General features: G+C 34.3%; 1 protein-coding gene across 2 annotated transcripts; it reads right to left on the bottom strand.

The window, feature by feature from the left end:
* Positions 1 to 4,450: 4,450 nt before the first annotated feature.
* LOC146164315 (uncharacterized) lies at positions 4,451 to 21,678 on the bottom strand. 2 transcript variants are annotated; one of them, XM_083381235.1, is made up of 8 exons: positions 20,046 to 21,678; positions 19,322 to 19,482; positions 15,071 to 15,191; positions 14,812 to 14,948; positions 10,845 to 11,405; positions 8,198 to 8,344; positions 6,286 to 6,434; positions 4,451 to 5,259 (listed from the first exon to the last, which is right to left on the bottom strand). In XM_083381235.1, exons 1-8 carry the CDS (start codon positions 20,060 to 20,062, stop codon positions 5,137 to 5,139), a joined length of 1,416 nt encoding a protein of 471 aa, XP_083237361.1. In that variant the 5' UTR covers positions 20,063 to 21,678; the 3' UTR covers positions 4,451 to 5,136. The 2 variants fall into 2 exon arrangements, with proteins under 2 accessions (XP_083237361.1, XP_083237362.1); XM_083381236.1 differs by having other exon boundaries at positions 10,845 to 10,955; positions 20,046 to 21,676.
* Between the last annotated feature and the right edge of the window lie 927 nt (positions 21,679 to 22,605).

The following is a 22,605-nucleotide window of genomic DNA, read 5'->3' as shown; positions in this document are numbered from 1 at the left end:
CTCTTAAAGCTGGCCGCATTTTTATTCACTGCCTTAGCGTAACTTGCTCTGCTTGCCATTTTTCGCTCCACACTCCACGAGCGCCAGACTTGGAATGCGTGCCGCTAGTTGCGCTCACTGATCTCTATCAAACCCGGATAGCGCAACTAGTGATTAAAAATTGAAGCCAATTAGAAGGCTTCCACGCCATCTTGAAAGGTTCCAAAAGTGCGTAAATTTTGCATTACGGCTTATGGGAGAGGTATCTTAAAATTGTCTTTATGGCAATATTTGGTGATTATTTTACCGAATTTTAAGGGATTAGTGATGTATTGGTATGCTTGGTACTATACACAATACTAATAAAGCAGAATAACTTGATTTTAGCTCCTGCTGATAGAAATATACTTCGTTTTTACTGGCACCAGAAAATAATTTTTTTTATTGCAACAAGGCAACGTCAAGTTAGTTAAAATCAACTTATATGATATACAAATCTTTGGAATGGCCTTTTTGATCAGTCTAGTTAATGTATTTATTATGTACATTTAACTATGCTGGTTGGTAACGCTGTTCTGACAACAACATTTCTTCGCATTTATTTTTGTATAATAGTAACAGCAGCAGGTGTAGTAGTAAGGTTTAACAAGTTTATTTAAACAGGAGTTGCGGTATGAATTGGCCCTTTTCTGTCATTTTTTCTTTTTGGGAGGTGCCTGGCTGCAGATTTTGGTGGCTTTTTATGGTTCAGTTTATTACCAATGAAAGACAAAGTCAAATCCGGTTTAGGGCGCTGGTCTAGAATCCTACTACAGTTATAAAATCAACGCACAAAATTTGAGTTTGGGTGTGGGTGGGTCAAGTATTGATATATTCTTTATTTAATAATAAAACTCACCCACCCTAACCCAAATAATGTTTCGTTGTGGTAGGATTCTAGACCAGCACCGGTTTAGTCCGCACTGTGACTAGGTTTAGTCAAATAATTTTGATTGCGGGAACACACCTAGATTTTTTAACTGGAATTCATCACTAAACCATTTAAGTAAAGCCTGCAAGTAATTCCACTTAAACTGCATGAGTATAGTTATTTTTTAATAAATATCAGAATTTCAACAATGCATGAATTTATGACAAATAATAATATTGATGAATAACAGTGCAAGTTTCTTTTTTGCATGTAACTAGTTTGATATTAAACTAACAATATAATTGTTGTTGCTGATTTGAGTATTTCAGATTACTTACATTACATAATATAGATGTGTGTTAACCTGTAAATATTTCGTGAAGACTTTTGTACTGTGAAAAATAGAAAAAAATGCAATAAACAACAATATGGAACAACAGCGAAGTGGTATATTCTTATCGGAATGATTTAAAGAATAAGAATCAATGCAAGCCACAAAATAATACATACATTTTGGACCACTTTTGTCTCATGGAATATGTGATGTGTAATGAGAACTAACAAGAAAAAACATAAATTTTACCAAAAACATGAGAATTTGTTAAGATTTCTACATTTTTTGAATCAATATTGTCACCCAACAACTGGCTAAAACTATTATAAACTTGAAAGCACCGAAGGTTGTAGTTTGACATATAATGAATTACTCATTAAACATAGATAGCATTTTGTTAACATTATTATTAAATCTTTATTTATTTTCAATATTCAATAAGGGTACTTTATAGAAAATGCAACATGTAAACTTTTTACCAATTTACCTTTTATTTTCTTGTTTTTAATTAATTACAAGTGTCATTTGACTTTGTTTTCCTTAGTTATGGTTGTTTTTCTATTTGTAATACAACAGAGTTGCTGCTGTGTGGAGAGATTTTGTATTATGGATAAGTTATTTATGCACGAATATGTTTTCCTAACAGAGTAACGACAATAAACAAAAAGTGCACTGGAATGTGATAATATCCTACATTTTGCCATTTGAACACCAGTTAGTGATGGATTGGGCATCTGGTGGCCAATGTTTGTTAGTGGATGACACAGAGAAACACCATATAAAACACAGCAGCTAATTCAGGACATCCATGAGATATTAAAAGCAATTAAATAAAATACCTGATTCTACTTATGCATATAGCTTCAATTAAACCTTACTACTACCTGCTGCTGTTACTATTATACGAAAATAAATGCTAAGAAATGATGTTGTCAGAACAGCGTTACCAACCAGCATAGTTAAATGTACATAATAAATACATTAACTAGACTGATCAAAAAGGCCATTCCAAAGATTTGTATATCATATAAGTTGATTTTAACTAACTTGACGTTCCTTGCTGCAATAAAAAAAAATATTTTCTGGTGCCAGTAAAAACGAAGTATATTTCTATCAGCAGGAGCTAAAATCAAGTTATTCTGCTTTATTAGTATTGTGTATAGTACCAAGCATACCAATACATCACTAATCCCTTAAAATTCGGTAAAATAATCACCAAATATTGCCATAACGACAATTTTAAGATACCTCTCCCATAAGCAGTAATGCAAAATTTACGCACTTTTGGAACCTTTCAAGATGGCGTAGAAGCCTTCTGATTGGCTTCAAAACCCACTAACGCGTGCCAATGTTGCACTATCCAGGTTTCATAGAGATCAGTGGTTGCGCTATCCAGGTTTCATAGAGATCAGTGGTAAGACCAAAGTCTGTATAGAAATCACAAGTTGCGCAGCAAACTCGCTCTTAGTTGTATTATTTCTATGGACTTTGGGTAAGACTAGAGAGATAGTGATCGGAATGTACATGATATTTATCTGACTGTTTCTTGTGTTTGATTCGTATATTTAACGCTATTAAAAAATAAACATAGCGCCCTCTATCGTCATTTATGAGAAGGTACATGTGCTACATTTGACCCGGTCTTAAATGTATTTTGCACCAAATTCTCAACTTAAGACTTACCATTCCTGTTACAGTAGGATATAAAGTTTCTTTTCACCCAGTTTCATTAATGTACTCTAAATGATATTTAAACGTGACATGGTTACCCCATAGGCCTAAAGGGTGGTCTTAAATGGGTTTTGCACCATTTCCCGCACTTGAGATCGGCCATTTATTGACCACTGATATGTGTCGCAACATTTAAGATTGGTTTGATCGTTGTACTCGACATGATATTTAAACCGAAATTTTGAGTTTTTTTCAACAGCTCCCCTTTCTAAACGCACCAAATTCATAACTTAAGACAGCCTTTTGGGGGTCCGTCCATGTGGGGCCCTTATATGCTTTAAATAGTCAAAACTTTTGTACTCGACATGCTATTTAAATCCTTGCTAGCTCCCGGACTACCTCGCCAGCAGAACGTTGCTTTCGCCAGCAAATAAATTTTCGGCCCATATAATTTACACTAAATCCACTATTACAATCAGTTGACGGTTGTAATATTACAGTCAGTGGTTAGCCTGACAACTTTAACTTAAAGTACAAGAGACTCTCATGCGGATTAAAGTGGCCTTTAGGCTGAAACCCAACCAGCTGGCTAAGTTCAGTACAAAAGGTGCCAGTTCTCCCAATGACTAAATAGCTTGTTCGAATTTAGTTACAATTTCCTTTCAGAAGCAATAGCTTTAATACAGTTTAAATCAAATGCCTTCGCCACTTCCAATACAAGATAAACTATTTACACAAATAAATAACCTTAAAATCACACACAAGAAACGATTAAATTCTGCCCTGTGACAACGCAATGCGCGAAACTACCATTCTATCGAATGTTCTCTAAAACAACTAGGACTAGCATCGTGGCACTTGTCACAAATTAGTATCTAACGGGTGTATTTAACATTCTTTCCTACATGCGTTAAATTTGTTCTTGATGTTACAATAGGCGTAGGAGGGCCACTCCACTCCTATTTCGTAGTCGTTTTATTATTCGCTTATAATGACGGCAGGTTATAACCACCAAGCAAAATATAGCTACCGCCCTTCTGTTAATTTTGAAATCGGGTGCGTTCGTATCGTTATTGTTGAACAATTTCAGTGAAGTGACTTGCTTTTGTTGATAATAAATATTTGCTTCGTTTTAAACATTCCATACACTTTGTTCCTTAATTATTGTTCACTTTATTTGCTTAAAATACCTGCGTGGTTCAAAACATCTACTGCTAAATCCATGATTGATTATTTTTCTCACAAAATATCGGAAAACTATACATTCGGCAATTGCTTGTTATTTATTGGCAACAAATCTATACAGAGCTACAATTCATACAAATGTAGCACGTGACTTACGATATAGCAGAATGGCTTTGTTAGTTTGCAAGGCTTGCGAAGGCACATGATGGCTAAGGTCTACACAGGTGTCATATTAAAGCAGAACAAATATTACAATAGAGAAGTCACAAAAATATAACACATACTTAATAATACCAATGATAATAATTACCTTCTAGGTCCAAACAATTTCGATATTGGAACAAGCTATGATTAACAAAAGCAATAACTATGCATTTATTTTATTTTAATATTTTGTAGTTGATGTTAAATATGTACAATGTTTAAAGAAAAGGTGGAAAATTGAAAAAAAAAACGATACGAGTGGCAGTAATAATAGAAGCAACACAAGCATTTTGTTTAGCATATCTGCGTGCAAAACACTTAATTGCCACTAATAGTTGGATTTGGCTGACATTGCTAGATTAGAAGATTTTCCTGAACTCTTGACAGCTCTTATTAGATTTTTCGGAAAATCACAGTGATTAAACAGTTTTATATATCGTCTGTGTGTCTTAGGAAGTCTCTAATAAAATGTCAATTTTATACCACAGGATGCATAATAACAGTAGAATATTTACATTGTCTTCTGTTTTGGTTATATATATATAAACTCCTTTAAATGACAATTTTTAAAATAGTAAATAAAAACTATTTGCAATATTCAAGCCAGGTTTATTTTAAAATGTGATTTCTATTTTACTATTTTACGAACCAGACAATACCACTGTAAATAATACTTGTGATCAATAAACATGATAATCATTTTTGTGGCTGCACAAACCAAATAGAGATAAAGGAGGATGGAACAAATTAAAAAATATAACAATGGCGAAAGGTAACACAAAAGGTTCTACAAGTATGTCCAATACCGAAAATACAAAAACTGGAACTTGTGTTTATTGTTCACGAATGCTGGTTAAATCGAGGTGGCAGTGGATCTTGTTGCAGTTGAATTGACTGATCCAGGAACACTAAGCTCGCTTCCTACTGGGGACCGATGTGAAAGTGAGTTGAAACTCTGCGCGCGTCGAGCTTTCATCTAAACATCAAATTAGTTGTCTATTGTTAAAAATTAGGCTAAATGGTCAAAAGGGTAACAGAGTTATGATTAAAAATAGATAAGTGCGTTAAATATCTTCGAAACCTGTTGAAATATTTGATTTGATTGATTTGCATTAAACGATTCAAAGTGGCATGCTACAACAAGAGCAGTGGTTTCAAACCGAGGGTTCGTATAGGTTGCACAGGGATTTTTTTATTGTAAGACCAGAATTTCTGTCTGTAACACGTTTTTTTTTTTTTACGTAAATGTAGGCATTTTTTAAACTATTGACAAAAAAATAATCCGCAAACTTGATGTTGTTTAAAACAGCCTCCGTGACTAAATACAAAACGATGCTCGTTTAAATATCCAAAACGGATTTTTAGTAAAAAAAATACAACTAGAGGTCAGGTAACTTTACAGCTAAAGTTTTAATTCTTTGTAATCTGAAACGTGTAAATATATTTTGTTATTTCTTTTGTCTCGAACATCTTGTTTCAACAATAATGCGATATCACTACTTATGTATATCAGGCGCGAATTCGGATTTTTGTTTGCTAAAAATTCCATTAAAAATGGGCCAAGACATAGGCTACTAGAAACTAATTCCAAATCGCTGGACACGTGAAATTTAACCAATACATATGTAGACCTATAAAGAGCGTCCCGTAAATGCACACGTATTTTATTGGATTGACATTAAAACCTCTGTGTTGTGCATCCCAATAAGAAGTGAAATATTGGTGTTTAGGAGACAAAAACTATTAGTAACTTCTTTTGAATATTAGGGCTCAGTAGAATAATTAACAAGGCAAGTATATTTCGAATAACAAAGTATATTTCGTTTTACAGTTTACTTATTGTTAGGAAGTCATTGGTACCAAATTAAGTGGCCGTATTTTTCGTTTGAACATTTATAAAATTCCACACTTAATGATTATTTATTTTAATTTATGAAGCTGTGACTTAATTGTGACGTTGGGAAAATTGAAACATTTTAACACGTGATTTAGAATTAAATACCGTATTATTCCATCTTTCACGCTGCTCTCGCACGCGGTACTTGCCAGTACGACTACGGTAGAGAATGAAGATAATGAGTACTGTGAGAAAAAGCAGGATGATGATTGATCCAAGCACCGCACCAGCAATGACATATGAAGGAACGCCACCTGTTAAAAGTTTGCTCATTTCATACAGATAGTGTATACATCAGGGGTGCTTACTTGGAGTCCTAAACCCGTCGGAACAAGACCTTAGTGGTGAGAATCAGGTCTATCCAAACTTTTACCTAACCCAACCTAAAACCAACCCTAAACCAATATCTAACCCTACCAATTACCCACCACTAACAGGGGCAAACAATCCGATGACATAACAACGGCGCCCAAATGTCGACACCAAAATGGCCGAAAATCTGGAAGTATAAAACCCAAATCAACACCCACCAAAAGTAATACACAAAATTTGATATTTTAACTTGTGCGTCATCAGTGCTATAACTCAACAAGTAAAATTTTGTCGCGGACCGGCCTCTAAGAAAAGCAATGTTCAGTAAAGGAATTCTATTACAATTTTGTTCAATGCGAAAGCTTGTTTTGCCGCAAAGAGATGCTCCTATCTTGGAATTATCGAACTTAATAAAACCCGCGGGCGGCATCCGGCCCGCCAAGCGATTTAACCAGCCTGCAGTTCATTTCAATAAAACTTTTAGGCCTTAACGTTTTCTTTTAAATTACACTTGTATAGCGTTATATATTACTTATTCATACTCTTACCAGCTTATATCAAAATAAGGATATTTAAAGCCTTCTTTTAAAATAAGTCACACTTTGTAATATTTCACATCCTTTTTTGACCAGGCCCTACCACACGACACTTTCTATAGTTACGTAATACAAAATAATGGCAAATATGAAAAAGAAAACACAGAGCGACACCTGAAAAGTATAGAATAGACATACGTACAAGGCTTGTCACTTAGGTCTTTTGACAACCAATTTTCTAAAATCTGGCTTTTTTCAACGTGGTTGATGTTAGCAAAATAATTATTATTTTTGGCTTTTTCTGTTATAGAGGCTAAAACTAGTTAAAACGTATACGTTCTTTCAAACCCTTTCCTGCATAAAAATATCAAAATAATAAATCATTTCTTTATATGGGACATTGTGTATAAACATTGTTTACATGAATTTACTCTATTGTACTTTAGGGTGAGCACCCTTGAACGTCAAAAAGCATGATATTTTGGCCTATTTTTCGGTATTTTGTAAGTACTAGGAGTTAGATTTTGCAATAAAAATATACATAGCCTATTTGGATGATTTGAACGTGTTATGCAGCTTATATGGTTACAGCACATTAGTTGTTTTGAATCTCACGAGAGTTTGGTGCGGTTTTTTTGTACCAAATCCATGGAGTAGCTAGGTTATACGAAAGTTAATGTGTTTTGAATATAAAAATACACCTAATTGTTTTTGGCGTTGTTCCAGATTTTTACATACAGTTCGGGTTTAAATCAAAATTTTAATCTGGCGACCCTGCTACGGACCGGTAACGAACTCCTCGCGGACCGGCGTTTGCCGACCACTGCCATAAATGGTAATACCTTAAAAATATAGGTCATCAAATAAAAAAATATATTTTTAGAATAAAATTGTAGTTTTTAGTTGTTTGTTTGAGTCCAATCAAATCTTGTTTCAGTAAGGTTGGTATGTCAGAGTTTAGGGGGGTTATATGGGTGCGAAGTACACCAAAATCAGGTTGGTTCCGTGTAAAAATCAAAATAGAACGCCTTAATGAACATCTGTGCCAAACATCTCACGTCTACCTATCGTGTGCACGTCAGAATGTTTTTTGTTTGTTTAAAAGTAGGCTCCCCCAATATTAGCATACAATACTCTATTGGGGTAAAATACAGTATGCTATCGAATACCTGTTTTTAATTCCTTCTTTTCGCAACGATTTCCACTGAATCCTTTGACACACGTACATTTTGCACTTTCGTACTTAGTATTTCCTTCAGTATTAATGATTTTCCATTCGCACTTACCTCCATTTTGACAGTTTTTAGAACAAGTCTCTACACAAAACAAGATTGGTTATTAATTTCTTATAGTGTTTGCAATTGCCTTCATCAGCGTTTAGATGCCTTCATTCTGCCTGTGTCGAATGTTTATATATGGTAGAGTTGCCATATTTGATAACACACAATCCCTGACAAACAGGAATATTGTTTAGGAGATCATAAAACGACCGGAGATGACGTCTTATGTGAATGAATTCTCAAAAAAACCTGTTGGTCTCTTGCACAAATAAGCAGCAGTGGGCATACTGTAATAATCTCCCACAAGTCGCTCGAACTAAAGAGTAACTAGACGGGGGTGCGGTTGTTGTATATTTTGTCAGGGGGTATATTTTCAGGGCTTAGTGTTTATTTTCAATTTTTATATTATTTTAATTTTTTTTGTTTTTTTCAATTGATAACATTTTATTTTAAGTTTTTTTTTTCAATTTTTATTTTTAATATTCTTTTTTTTTTCTTTTTTTTTCTATTTTTTTTTAATATTTTTTTTTTTAAATTTTGTATTGTGTATTTTATATTATATATTTTATATTTTGTTTTTCATTTTCCTTAACTTGTTTCTGCAAGCAAAAACAGATATGGGCCGAAAACTTCCCCACTTAACTTATGCCTTTGATGCGAAAGGGGTTCAAATATGGCGTAGATTTTGGGGAATGATCGAAACATATATTTGATAAATAGAATTTACGTAGATAATGCGTATGGCCATTTTACTACATTTTGACCAGCTTACGTGTTTGAAAAGCAAATATTATCATTCTCTTAAAGACTAAAAATGGTTTAACGCCTATGGTTTGCTATACTTTTGCAAACTTTTACTCGGTAATGTTTTACCATGGCTTGGTCCGAGCAATTACTGTTAAAACAGGCTTTAAATCTGTAGTTTCAAACAATATGAAAAACACTATTATGTGCTCAATACGCAAACTATTAAATCGAAAGTTTTGCTAGATGTTTAGGCCAGTGATATCACTGATGATGGCATTAGAAATTGCCGAAACGTTTGAAAATAAAGCATGTGGCTTTTAACGTCTATTTGGGCCGTTATTTTCACCATTAAACTTATGAACAGATCCGTATATAGTGTTCCAACGTTTGTAATTGATTTCAAGACCGAAAACACAATGACTAAAAAACGATTAAAATATCACATATTATGTGTTAACAACTGAGATCTAGCCCTTCTGAACTGTTTTTTGACCAACGATTCGATCTACAATGGCTTTCGGTGTACAAAATATGACTGTGTGCCAGTGTTGTAAACAAGTCATTTTAAAATGACTTAAGTCCCAGTCAAGTTATTTGTAAAATAACATAAGTCAAAGTCAAGTCTTTTCGAATAAATAACAAGTCAAGTCCCAGTCCAAGTCATCAGTTGCGCAAGTCAAGTCCCAGTCAAGTCATAATTTAAGTCAATTTCAAGTCATGTCCTTGTCATAAAAATAAAACGTTAAACTATTATAATTTTTAAACTCGTATGATTATGAACAATAACTGAACTAAAAAATAAGGAAAACGGAACATATAGCAAGCAATTTGTTTTTTGTGCAAAAATTTGGACAAATAGCTCAATTTTATAAAAAAAAATACTTGGAAAATGCTTTATTTCAACCCAAGTCATTTGTTCAATGACTTAAGTCAAGTCAAGTTATTTAGAAACAATGACTTAAGTACACTTAAGTCAAGTCATTACAACACTGCCGTGTGCCAAATAACAGTGAATAGATTATGAACGAACAAGATAATGATGCGACAAGTCCAAGACCGAATGTTGTGTTGCTAATCGTAAATACAAATCTAATTATATAATTTTGAAAAATTTTCGGAAATATATGAGACTATTGTAAAATCGTTGTAGATTAGGTTAAAATTATGGACTTGTAAAAACATTTTAGCATTTCTTTCTGATGCAGATTACAACACTAAATTCACTGAGATGTAAATTCTGCGTATGGCAAACCTAATATTAAAGTTGTATTAGAGCAGCGTTTCTCAACCGTGGCCCTCGGCCTCCCTGGCGGGGCACGAAGCGGTGATTGCATGGTGGGCCACGGGCATAACTCTTAACCTAGGTCATGGCATCACAAAAGTTCTTCCGTTTATATCGGGTAATTAATAACGATATAATTTATTCGTTTAATCGCAGAAAATTTTGATTAACGCAGCCTATCTCGGTGACCAAACAATTACTGTGCTGCAGCTTCAAATACAGCCATATATGCGGGTGGGCACGAGAGTTAAGAGTCTATCAAAGGGGGCCACGAAGCATAAAAGGTTGAGAACCACTGTATTAGAGTGACCATAAACAAAAGGTTTTCACATCCCGAAAATAATTAATAATTGTTACACTGAATCTGTTTATAATTAAGTCGCTTCGCATCGCTTCATTAGAAACATAATTTATTTTAACACTAGCTTATTATAAGTAAATAAAACAAAACTGTAAATCACCAGTTAATTACCTGCTATTACATCAGAGTAGTAATACCGGCCCTACCTTGAACTTTTGTTGTTGCCTGCCTCTTTTCTGTGATTCCAAGTTGGTTGTTGTCATGTGTAGTCACTTCCCCCAATATTGTAGTGGTTGTGGTACCGGAAGTGGTCGCATCTGGCAATATTGCAATCGACTCAGTCGTGCTTACAAAAGAGTTGGTGTTATGGATGAAAACGTTGGGCAAAGATTTAACGTTAGTGGCACCAGTACCAGGTGACGTTCTTGCATACCCTGTGCTACTAGCCATGCTAACTGAAAAACTATGTGGCTCAGTAGTAGCAGAATCAGATGTACTCTCTGTTGCTTCATGAGAGACTGGACTATGGGAAGCATCTGGAGTGTCCATGCTGCCCTGTGGTGTTGCGATAGTGCTTGTTGATCTTCTATCGGCACTGTTTTTTGGCGTTGCTTTTGTCTGTGGCCTGGAAAAACTTTCGGGTGACGATAAGTTTGATCCTGGGGTTGGGATGTTCGTGGTTGCAGTAGTGTATTGAAATTCGCTAGAATCCGCATCACTACGGCTTTCATTTGAAGTTATAATCCCGGCCGTTGTAGGTGTTACATCTGTGACCCATAACACATTGGTTTGTGAAGGAGGGGTGGGTTCACGTCACGTCACGTGGTACTGGTTAAACTAAATGCTTTTGTCGTAAACTGATCCCATTGTAGTGGCATTTGGCGTCAAGTCAGGCGGTTATTTGTGTTGGTAAATAGTTAACATCAAGACCACCCATCCATACGGCAGGACGAAGCAAAATTTTGTCATGAAAATGTTTGAAGATAACATCATAAATAATGTCTACACCATACGTTAAACATACGTTGAAAAATAAGTCACCTATACAAACTGCTGGTCTGTCAAATGGGTACCGATGTGCCACTTAAAGGGTATCGAGACGTTTACTAGATTATTTTTAGCAAATTAGATACCAACAGGTGCGTTTAGCTGAAATGATTCTCAAATGGGTTGAATGCTTAAAAATACAGAAATATGGAAACCGAAACCCGAACATGTTTGTTGTTCTGGCAAACAGGTCAACTTAGAGAGCGTAGCCTACTAAACGTAAACATTGTTTTTAAAATCTCAATTTTAGAACTTAACGTAATGCTAAAAAAGCGATTTGCTATTGAGCGTTAAGTTATAATAGCAGTGTTTATATAACGCTTTAGGCCAGTGGTTCTCACCGGGGTGCCGCGGCACTCCAGGGTGTTGAGAGATAAAGATTCCAATTTTTGCTCTATTGGTAAGCTTCTTGATACAATTTTTTTTTATGATTAAAGTGCCAATATAATTACAAAAGGTTTATCAACCTTGTTGCATCGTTATGTGCTATTTTAATCTCCTATATTGTAACGTTACAGTTAACCACTCAGCAAAAATGCCGTAAGCCGAATAACCGCCATTTTTGATTTGAAAAAAAGCCACCAAGGTCATTTAATATCAATTTACCAGGTCATGTAATCTATGGTTTCAAATTTTTTTATATATTAAATTGCGTAGAACAAGTCTTTCTGAAAAAAATTATATATTTATTTTACTTTAAATTCTTCCTATATTGGAATATATGACCTTTTTTGTAGGTCACTTGTGTGATCATTAAAGCGTAACTGAAAAATTAAAATTTGATTATCATATCATTTTTTTTTCTATTAATGATTATTAAGTTTTTTTGACTTTATTTTTATCAAATTTTAACTTCATTTTAACTTAACGAAGTTGCTTATTTGGAGAGGCTTCAGTTCTTTCTTGAATTCATGCCAGTTACCCAAACATAATAGTTTGTCGATTTCAGACACAAACGTAATATTTTGTCGAAAAGTCAAGATGTTTTATGGAATTAAAAAGTGCGACGTGCTTTCTGGCATTAGATTTAGCATTTTTGTATCACAGAATGTCAGTAGGCTATTCCTAAGATGTAAACTGTTGATCTTCGAAAAGACCACGTTTATGAAGAGGAAGTGTTTTATAAGAATTATTTAAATGCGTAACTATGAATAAAAAAATGGACAATTTGCGAAAAAAGTTACTGCTGATCCAAGTGGACATTGTGACATATTTCCTGCTGTAAATTTTAACTTTATTTTAACCTAACTTCTTAGAAACAGTCCCCTAGGTGCTGAAAACAATTTTATTCTTTGATTCGTGGACAGACAAACTCCTTAAAAAATTTTGACTTTATTGACTTTTGCGGGCCCTAATGATTATCTCTGTGGCACGATACAAAATAAGGTTCAAATCTCCTGTAGACGAACAACAAGGCACGTGCGTTGAAGTTGCACATAAATTTGTTGTGTGTTTTTTATCAATGTTTCCGGGTCAGTTTACAAAATCGATCTTGTGAAACAAAATTTAATTAGCTTTTTTTTAGAAATTCGATTTTGCAAATTGTCTTGCTTAAAACATATATCGACCATTAATTTAAGTGTTTTTAGGGTTGTTTTTGGAGTTCTCATTAATTTGTAGTTGTTGTATCTATAGCAGTGGTTTTCAACCCTTTTTGTTGTTGCAACTCCGATTCTAGTTTTCGAGTTTAAGTTTGGTGTATTACATATATGCGGATTGCAATCAAATACAATTTGGCAAAATGCCACATTTGTAAGCAGATTATTCTAAAATTTGACGATGTCAGATTTACACCGAAAGCATACGCAAGCAACTGACTTTTGGTTTAAGGTTTATAGTTGCGTTATTACTATTTCAATTCCCATGAAGAAAAATGTTTTGTACGCCTATGGCGTAACAATGAAAAATTCAGTTACACTAAACTCGAAAAGTAACTTAAACAAAACAATAGGGATTGGTTTGGGAACACACAATAAGACTTACAAGGCAACAATACCTAAAGACAAATAATATAAAATTCCTAAGCATTAAGATCAACGAAAGATTAAAACCAAATATATAGTAATACTTACGCCAAACAAGATATAAATCGTCATGTGCCACATGCTAAAGTCTAAACAAAGTGCGCACAGTTTTAAAGGCATTTTAAATATAAAAAATCAATAGTCCTAATATCGTATTCATCGGAATAAGGCCAAAATGACTTTTACCTAAGCGTCGTTCAAACTATAGGACGCCAACACGTCGACACCAAAACGTCGATGTCACCCCGGTGTCACCCAATCGTCCCATACAGGCCCCGGGCAGTTTTAGGTTATTTTTTCATTTAGGCAGTGTTCCAATGTATTTAGGGTTAATTCTGACAGTTCAGGTCATTTAGACCAGTGCTCTTCAATCTTTTTTGTTTGGTAAACCCTTAAAGTTGTTGTGACAAAGTCATGCACCTTGATTACTTAAAAGGTAAACTGAGGTGAAAAGCGATATAAAAAATCATTATGCATATGAATATTATCATGTCAATTAAACCGAGCGGAGCAAAGTTTTACACACTGTCGGTGAGAGATTATGGATGCAGACTGCAACTTGCGGGTACTATTGCATGTCATAAAAGAGCATTCAAACAATTTTGAGGAAAAAAAACAGCATTCAAACAAACTTAAGAAGTCAAATTATTAATGACTCACTGAAAGTTTGTGATGCCCCTTGAGTACCTTTTCGTACAGGTGCACCCCATGCATAATTTGATTTACACGATTTTGTTATTTGTTATTCTGTCGTGGTTATTACTGCGTAATTTGCTTTATAATGTCGTTGATCTTAGTATTATAGTATCATAGATAATTCTCCTTTAGATATTGTTACTTTGTAGGTCTTTTTGTGTGTTTCCATAAATGATTTTTCATTCTCGAATGTATGATTTCACACAGCGCAACAAATGCCAGTTTTTACACGGCCCTTATGTAAGAATTTGAATTAATATACGACCCACATGAAGGAGCCTCACGGCCTGTTTATTTAATTCAACCTTGAAATTTTTTAATTTGTAAATATTTATATTACGACCTTAACTAAAAGGATTTATGTTCAGACAGAAATCCATACGCACGCGTAATAGTTAACATGTACCTTCAGGAAAAACACGGTGATAATGAACCATAGATGTTGTTCCTTTAAGTTCAAATGATTCGTCGTCATACTTAGTGACGTTCATGATCATGCACATACTCATTAAAGGCATATAGGAAAAAGATTTGCAAGAAAAACTGAAATAACAAAAGTGTGTGTTATCGATAGAAACTTACTCTATTTGTACATTTTCATATAGGTAAATTTGTTTAATGTCGCAACTTTACACAATGTGTTACTTTATACGTCGTTTATATACCTGTCGTCACTGCAGCACATTTCCTTGCATTTTTGCAATGAGGTCTTGTTGTGCAAAAGGAAGTTCTCTTTGACACCCATCAAGTAATGATTATCATATACGACAAATGTGTTCATACATTCTGCAGAAGGTATGAAATGTTCACACAAGTATATCCACATGTCAAATCATATATTTTTTAAATATGAATTGTTAAGAATATTTTGTTCAGATATTCTGCGTTTTAATTTTTTTAAATCAAACTTTAGCTTAAATATATATATGTAGAAGCCATTTTGTCATATTGTGTTTACACAGAGAATTTTTGTTTTAATCGATGTGTCGTAACGGAAAATTTTCAGTAAAAATCTATGGCCTAAATTCTTTGTAACCATATGTAATGTTTACGTCACTCCTTGCAGCCAATGTGCAAACGATAAGCGGAAAGTTTTCGGTAAAATTCCGTTACGTAGATTTCTTGCAACGAATGCCTTGTTACACCAATTTTTATGCGTCAGAGCTGAATGTGATGTTACGTATATCCGTTTAATGTGAGCGCTTTGTTTTGAAATTCGCCTTATTGTCAACAATCCATTATTTTAGAATCGAACGCCAGTTACGTCACAATGTAGATCGAAGCGCTTTTGTTCAAGCCATATTTGGACAAAAATATTATTTCCGTCTATAAGAGTCGAGAGAAAAAGGTTTAGACCACGCCTTGTTGTCACGTGATTTATTATTGAAAATTGTAAGAATATCTACGTCAATATTTCCTGTGCATTTTAGAAATATTTTCGCCAATAAGTATAGTGACACAATCGAATAAAAAATAGTATCACCCAGTACTGCCTAGTGCAGAAGAGGCTTTTACAGCTTTGACTGAAGACAGCAAAATTGACTGTTCATGTATCTGAACTAAAGGAAGAATTGGACCTGAATGGCCTCACGAAGACAGGCCATCTCAAATCTTGTAGGAGTGTGGTCGATTCATCTTGGCAATTATATAAATGAAGACTCATTAATCCGGACCCACATACATCCACAAATTGGTGCCCCGAGTGAGGATCGAAGAACTCAAATTTCACGCATATGTACAAGAAAAGATGTGCCTTCCAGCTACAAGCGACCGCCTAAAAACTGTCATGTTTGGAACTTGCAAGAAGCCAGCTTTAGAAGAAAATAATCTCATCGAAAGATACGTGAAGAGACGCTCCATAGCGTCAGCAAAGCATTTGCTTGGAATTCGAAACACGAAATACAAACAAGCGTTGTCGATAAAGACATCACCACCGTTTGGAATCATGGAAAACGCAATTGCACATGGATTTCACTATAACTGATTCTGCCTAGTTTATCAGGTGAAAAATCTATTATACGTTTGAAAACAAAAAAAAAAAAAAAATTATATATATAATAAGTAAAAATATCGACTGAAAGGTCTGTAAATTGCTTTAATGCGACTTTTTATTAAACCATTATGTATCGCATTTCGCAAATTATATATAGTCTATATCTATGAAGTCTAAGCTTAAACGTCGATCGCACGATATTTTGATAAATGTTAAAAGAGCTTAATTTTTGTGCTTGGAGCTCAATAGTTTGAAATCAACGCGTTAAACTTGTGAATCACGACTTAATTTTGTTGTGCACGAAATAATTTCGTGTTAAATTTCCGAATTCTTTTAAACATTTGGTACGTTTTGGGTTTTTGTCTGTTTTTCTCTCATCACGCAGCCGCGTCTACACACGAGTTTAAACATCTCGTATCAAGCATAATGATTTATCCACACGCGAAACATTAGCTTTCAAATCACAACTTTAGGAACACCCCATTTCCTGCCTTTTGTTGAAAGCAATAGTGAATAAGCAGCAACTTCAAAGCGTATTTTCTTGTGATGCGTCGTTATTTTAAAACTTACATTGAACGAATTGTGCAAACTAAAAAAAAAAAATGCAAATTTTTAAGGAAATGTTGCTCAATGTTAAAAATCAATAAAATTTAAAATTGTATTGAATTGCAAAAGATGTGTAACGTGAGTAAATATATATTGCAGTAATTAATTGTCTCAAACTTTAAGTGTAACCTGTCGCGCCTATATATATATATAAGTATAGAAAATATGTGTGTCTATAACCAAAATGTTAATAACCTAAGTTTGAAGTGTTGCAATAAAAATGTTCCAGACATACGAACACACATCTGCCGAAAAATATTTCGCATTTTTCAGAATACAAAAGCACGTTGGACAGCGAAAGGTCACAGCACAGCGCAGCGCACAATGAATGGCTTTCCGGTGACGTCAAAATTACAACGCACCAAACAGGGAGTTTCCCCTGCTGCCGCACAGATCGCCTGAAAAGCTCAATCCACAGCAATGCAATGGTGTGTCAAGCACACAACAATTTCGAGCAACTCAGCGAACGCTGACATCAAAGTCCTCGGTTGCTAATTCAGGCACCAAAGAGAAAACTTTCTCGAGGAATCAGGAATCTGACTAAAACAATTGCGCAAATGCGTTATGTGATCGAACAATTTTCGCGTCCACGTGTCCACACACATTTCACAAACAAATAACCAGCTTTTAATATGCAAGCTGTTCCAAAATCTAGCGTGGGAATATTTGTAGAAGCCATTTTGTCATATTGTGTTTACACAGAGAATTTTTGTTTTAATCGATGTGTCGTAACGGAAAATTTTCAGTAAAAATCTATGGCCTAAATTCTTTGTAACCATATGTAATGTTTACGTCACTCCTTGCAGCCAATGTGCAAACGATAAGCGGAAAGTTTTCGGTAAAATTCCGTTACGTAGATTTCTTGCAACGAATGCCTTGTTACACCAATTTTTATGCGTCAGAGCTGAATGTGATGTTACGTATATCCGTTTAATGTGAGCGCTTTGTTTTGAAATTCGCCTTATTGTCAACAATCCATTATTTTAGAATCGAACGCCAGTTACGTCACAATGTAGATCGAAGCGCTTTTGTTCAAGCCATATTTGGACAAAAATATTATTTCCGTCTATAAGAGTCGAGAGAAAAAGGTTTAGACCACGCCTTGTTGTCACGTGATTTATTATTGAAAATTGTAAGAATATCTACGTCAATATTTCCTGTGCATTTTAGAAATATTTTCGCCAATAAGTATAGTGACACAATCGAATAAAAAATAGTATCACCCAGTACTGCCTAGTGCAGAAGAGGCTTTTACAGCTTTGACTGAAGACAGCAAAATTGACTGTTCATGTATCTGAACTAAAGGAAGAATTGGACCTGAATGGCCTCACGAAGACAGGCCATCTCAAATCTTGTAGGAGTGTGGTCGATTCATCTTGGCAATTATATAAATGAAGACTCATTAATCCGGACCCACATACATCCACATATATGTATACAGTTGGCTAAAAAACTATGATCGTGTAACGTTGACATTAGATTGTCAACAGAAATTTAAAACGATATAATCAGGCGGAGGAATTTATTCTAAGAGATAGGAGCTTAATCTAATCCGTTTCTTATTCTTGTTCAACTGAATAACTTGACTGCACGAGTGCAGTGCACGTTTGGCCAAATCTTCTTTCATAGGAGAGTCCCCAAGTCACAAACAGATTATAAGGACAGGTGATTTAATTTCAATAATCGGATTCACTAGGCACGACATCCGTACAGCTTTTTCAGTTAATACCGTGCAACTATGTCATGGGTTTAATAATTTAAATAGGTATTTGTTTCAATAAAAATAATAAAATTAGCTCAGTCTTTCTGAAATTTGCAATCTTATATTTTCTAATTTTAAACCTTAAATATCCCTCAGTGTTTGCGCCTTAAAATTTAACAAAAGAAAAAAGTGGCATATAAGTTTGGCCAAGCATTTGACTATTTATATTTTTAAGTTACAAATTTTGGTTCTTCTGAAAATGACCATTTTTATATGCAACGACAAAGACAATAATATAAACAACAATAATATCTACTTTAAAAGAACGCTTTTGTCGAAAGTTGCCGTCTTATAAATTAAAATATCAATTTTCTAACACCAAACTTAAAAATAAAAATAGTGGTCGGACCATGTTTAAAATCTCTACATTGGTCCTTTTAATCATGACGAAAATGGGATATTATTATTGAATATAGATCATAATATGCAAACAGACTTCTAATATTTTGTACAATTTTTTACTGATAAGATACCTTAAAACCGAATTTCTTCGATAACAACATTTATACTATTATTAATTTAAGCAGATGCAAGTTTATCTGCTTTTAATACCACCTTCTACTGAACTGCTGGCTCCTACAGGCTCTGTTGTTACATCTGCGCTGGCTTCTCCGTCTACTAAATTTATTTGGTTTCGACTCAACACGTTGACAGCTGATACAGTCTTTTTTGTAGTCAGCACAACAGCAACCAAGAACACATAAATCCCGAAAACTCTAAGAAGAAACATAGATTAGAATATCAAGCAGGCTTTAGTTTCATATCGACGGGCTTCATTTCATAAATAACGAATGCTAAACTTGCTCCCCCAGCAATCTAAACAACGCATTCTACATCTGTACCAACATTGCACGTCTGTCTATCGCAAGCTATTCAGAACAACACATGTTACACAACATACTTTTTTGTAAAAGATTTAAAGGAAATTACCAGACGATGAATTATGATATTGAGACAATCATCTTCTATATATTAACGCATAAGTAGACATACGTTTACTACTACTTGACACTTTTTAGTAGGTACATTTTAATACATGCCGCTAATGTATTTAAAAATATATATATATGGAAGCCAAATTTTAAGCCATAAGCATGCACCTAACAAGTAGCGGGTTAAACCCAGGTCCCAGAAGTATTTTTGTCCAAAATTATACAATTTTGAAACTCTTTGGCCGAACATAATATTTCAACTAATATAACTTGTCCGGCATTACGGATAGCCTAACGTATATTACGGATAACCTAACATACACCTGTATATTTTTTAATTTAATTACCTTAATAAGACGTCCATGATTGGTTGTACTTCAGATCGGTTTCTCGCAAAAAACGTATCTTTCCCAAGAAACTTACTTCTGATGTTCAGTTCACGTACAGTTTTTTTAAATAACAGCGGACTTTGTTTCTTTTTGAACTACGTTGGTTCCTAAACTTTTGAAAGACGAAAGTAGTGTTTCTGCCAGTAATTCGTAAAATTTAAAATAGTAGTATAGGTACAGGTTTGTAACTTGTGTGCACTGTATCTACGTATCGTCACGTCCAAAGAAACGTTACGAGTATCAACAGACAACTCAATGTCTTAGTAATCTGTAAAGCACGTCATTCGCGTTGTTCGCCTGAGGACAAGATAGGTAAAAAGACAACGCCAATTAAAAGCGGCCTATGGCAGCAATTAAACTTGACGAGATATAATTGCGAAAACACTCATAATTAAGCTGGAGTGCTGAACCCACACAGGAGGATATGGCATTCTTGAAGCCCGAACATATTTAATTGATCGTTAGGTAGTTTCTTGTTTCCTTATACAGTACAGCGCAATTCCTTATTTGGTTACAAGAAACTCGTCACCCAATTTCGACAAAATTTTCACCGCTTGCTTAAAAATTGACTTCAGCTATATTTCATCCTGTTTTACAAAGGCTTTGTTAACAATTTCTCCCATATATATTAAACACGTGCATCTAAGATCAAATACGTTTAGCGCTGACCAGATTTAAGGAAAAACCGCACCTTAACAAACCCCCACAGCAAACAAACAACGACAAGATGTATTTATTAAATTAAAACACTTTCTTCGAGAATTGGCATGTAAATTCGCGTTCTAGTGATTTGGCACGTAAACGATACTTATGTTGAACAAAACATAAGGGCATACTTATGTTGCTTATGCAAATGCAGCAAGATGTGGCCCCTTAGAACAACACATTGAGGACTACAGAATCTACTTTGGTTATTAACTTTATTTTTATCAATTTTTAACTTTATTTTAACCTAACGAAATTGCTTGTTTGTGGAGGCCACAGTTCTTCCTTGAATTGATGCCAGTTACCCAAACATAATAGTTTGTCGATTTCAGACTCAAACGTAATATTTTGTCGCAAAATCAAGGTGTTTTATGGATTATAAAAAGTGCGTCGGGTTTTTTGGCGATAGAATTAGCTTGCTTAGGCATTTTTGTATTACAGAATGTCAGTAAGCTATTCCTAAAATCCAAACTGTTGATCTTTGAAAACACCACGTTTATGAAGAAGAAGTGTTTTATAAAAATTATTCAAATACGTAACAATAAATAAAAAAATGGACAATTTGCGATACAAGTTACTGCTGATCCAAGGGCATTGTGACACTTTTCCTGCCTTTGTGGGTTAATATGGTTTAATTGTGTCGCAGTTCCTGATTTACAATGCTTCCACGACGATTTTTACAAAAATTACTCTCAAGAAACACAAAAACTTTGTCAAAAGCCATAATTTAACAAATTTTGACTTTATTAAAAAAATTTAACTTTATTTTAAATTTTAACTTTATTTTAACCTATAAACTTCTTAGAAACAGTCCCCTAGGTGCTGAAAACAACTTTATTCTTTGATTCGTGGACAGACGAGGTCCTTAAGAAATTTTAACTTTATTGACTTTTGCGGGCCCTAGTTATGACCAATTACCTTAACATATTTTAGAGATATTTTTGTTTTTTGTAAATGGTAAAACAAAATCGACAATAATGAAACTAATACATTTACAATATTCATTTTCTGGTAAACACACCTGCTGCAGTACACTCTATTGCTTAGTGCAAGATATTGGCATGAATTATTTAAGGATACGCCTATGGAACGAATTCCTACAGTAATGCTGCTGTAAGAGCATTATAGTAACAGGAAATAAACCGTGGTTGTCCAATCAAATATTTAAACACTTTCAAGAAAACTATACAAATCTAGAAAGAGAAAATGCCAGTCTTGCTTATAGTAATCGTACTCTGACTTATGGTTTTAAAGTAATGTAAAACGTGGAGTACATTTTGGACAAACACTGCGCAGCAGTTTGTGTAATATAATGGTTCCCAACTTTTTGTTCTCGTGACCTAGTTTAGAGTTTTCTAAATCTTAGGCCAACGATGTTCAATCTGCGGCCGTCGATGAATTAGTTATGCGGCCGTTAACACATATGTTAATAAGCATGTGTTTGAGCCCGTGCTCGTGCATGCGTTCATGGTTGATATGCTAAATGCAGATTAACATTTTTTACGACTGATGCAAAAAAGAAATCAGTGTAGAAAATGTGTAACAATTTGAAAGATGATGCCACATAAAGATAAAATAAGAATTGATCATACAAAATTAACGGCACAGGCATGACGGCATGTGTTATGTGAGTTGTGAGTCGAATTATGGCAAAACTGTGCGACAGGTTGAGGTAAAGAAAGCCTTGTTTAAACAAATAAGATTGTGTGAGTGTTTCTTAAACTGTTATTGAGCAAATGGAGAGAAAATACATTAAGGGTTTAATGTCCAGACACCAAAAAAGCTATATTACTATTTCGTTAATAGGCCAAAT

The sequence above is a fragment of the Ascidiella aspersa genome, chromosome 2, assembly GCF_963924565.1.
Source record: "Ascidiella aspersa chromosome 2, kaAscAspe10.2, whole genome shotgun sequence".
NCBI lineage: Eukaryota > Metazoa > Chordata > Ascidiacea > Phlebobranchia > Ascidiidae > Ascidiella > Ascidiella aspersa.
The sequence above is the reverse complement of the archived record's forward strand: the minus strand, read 5'-3'. Positions and strand labels throughout refer to the sequence as shown.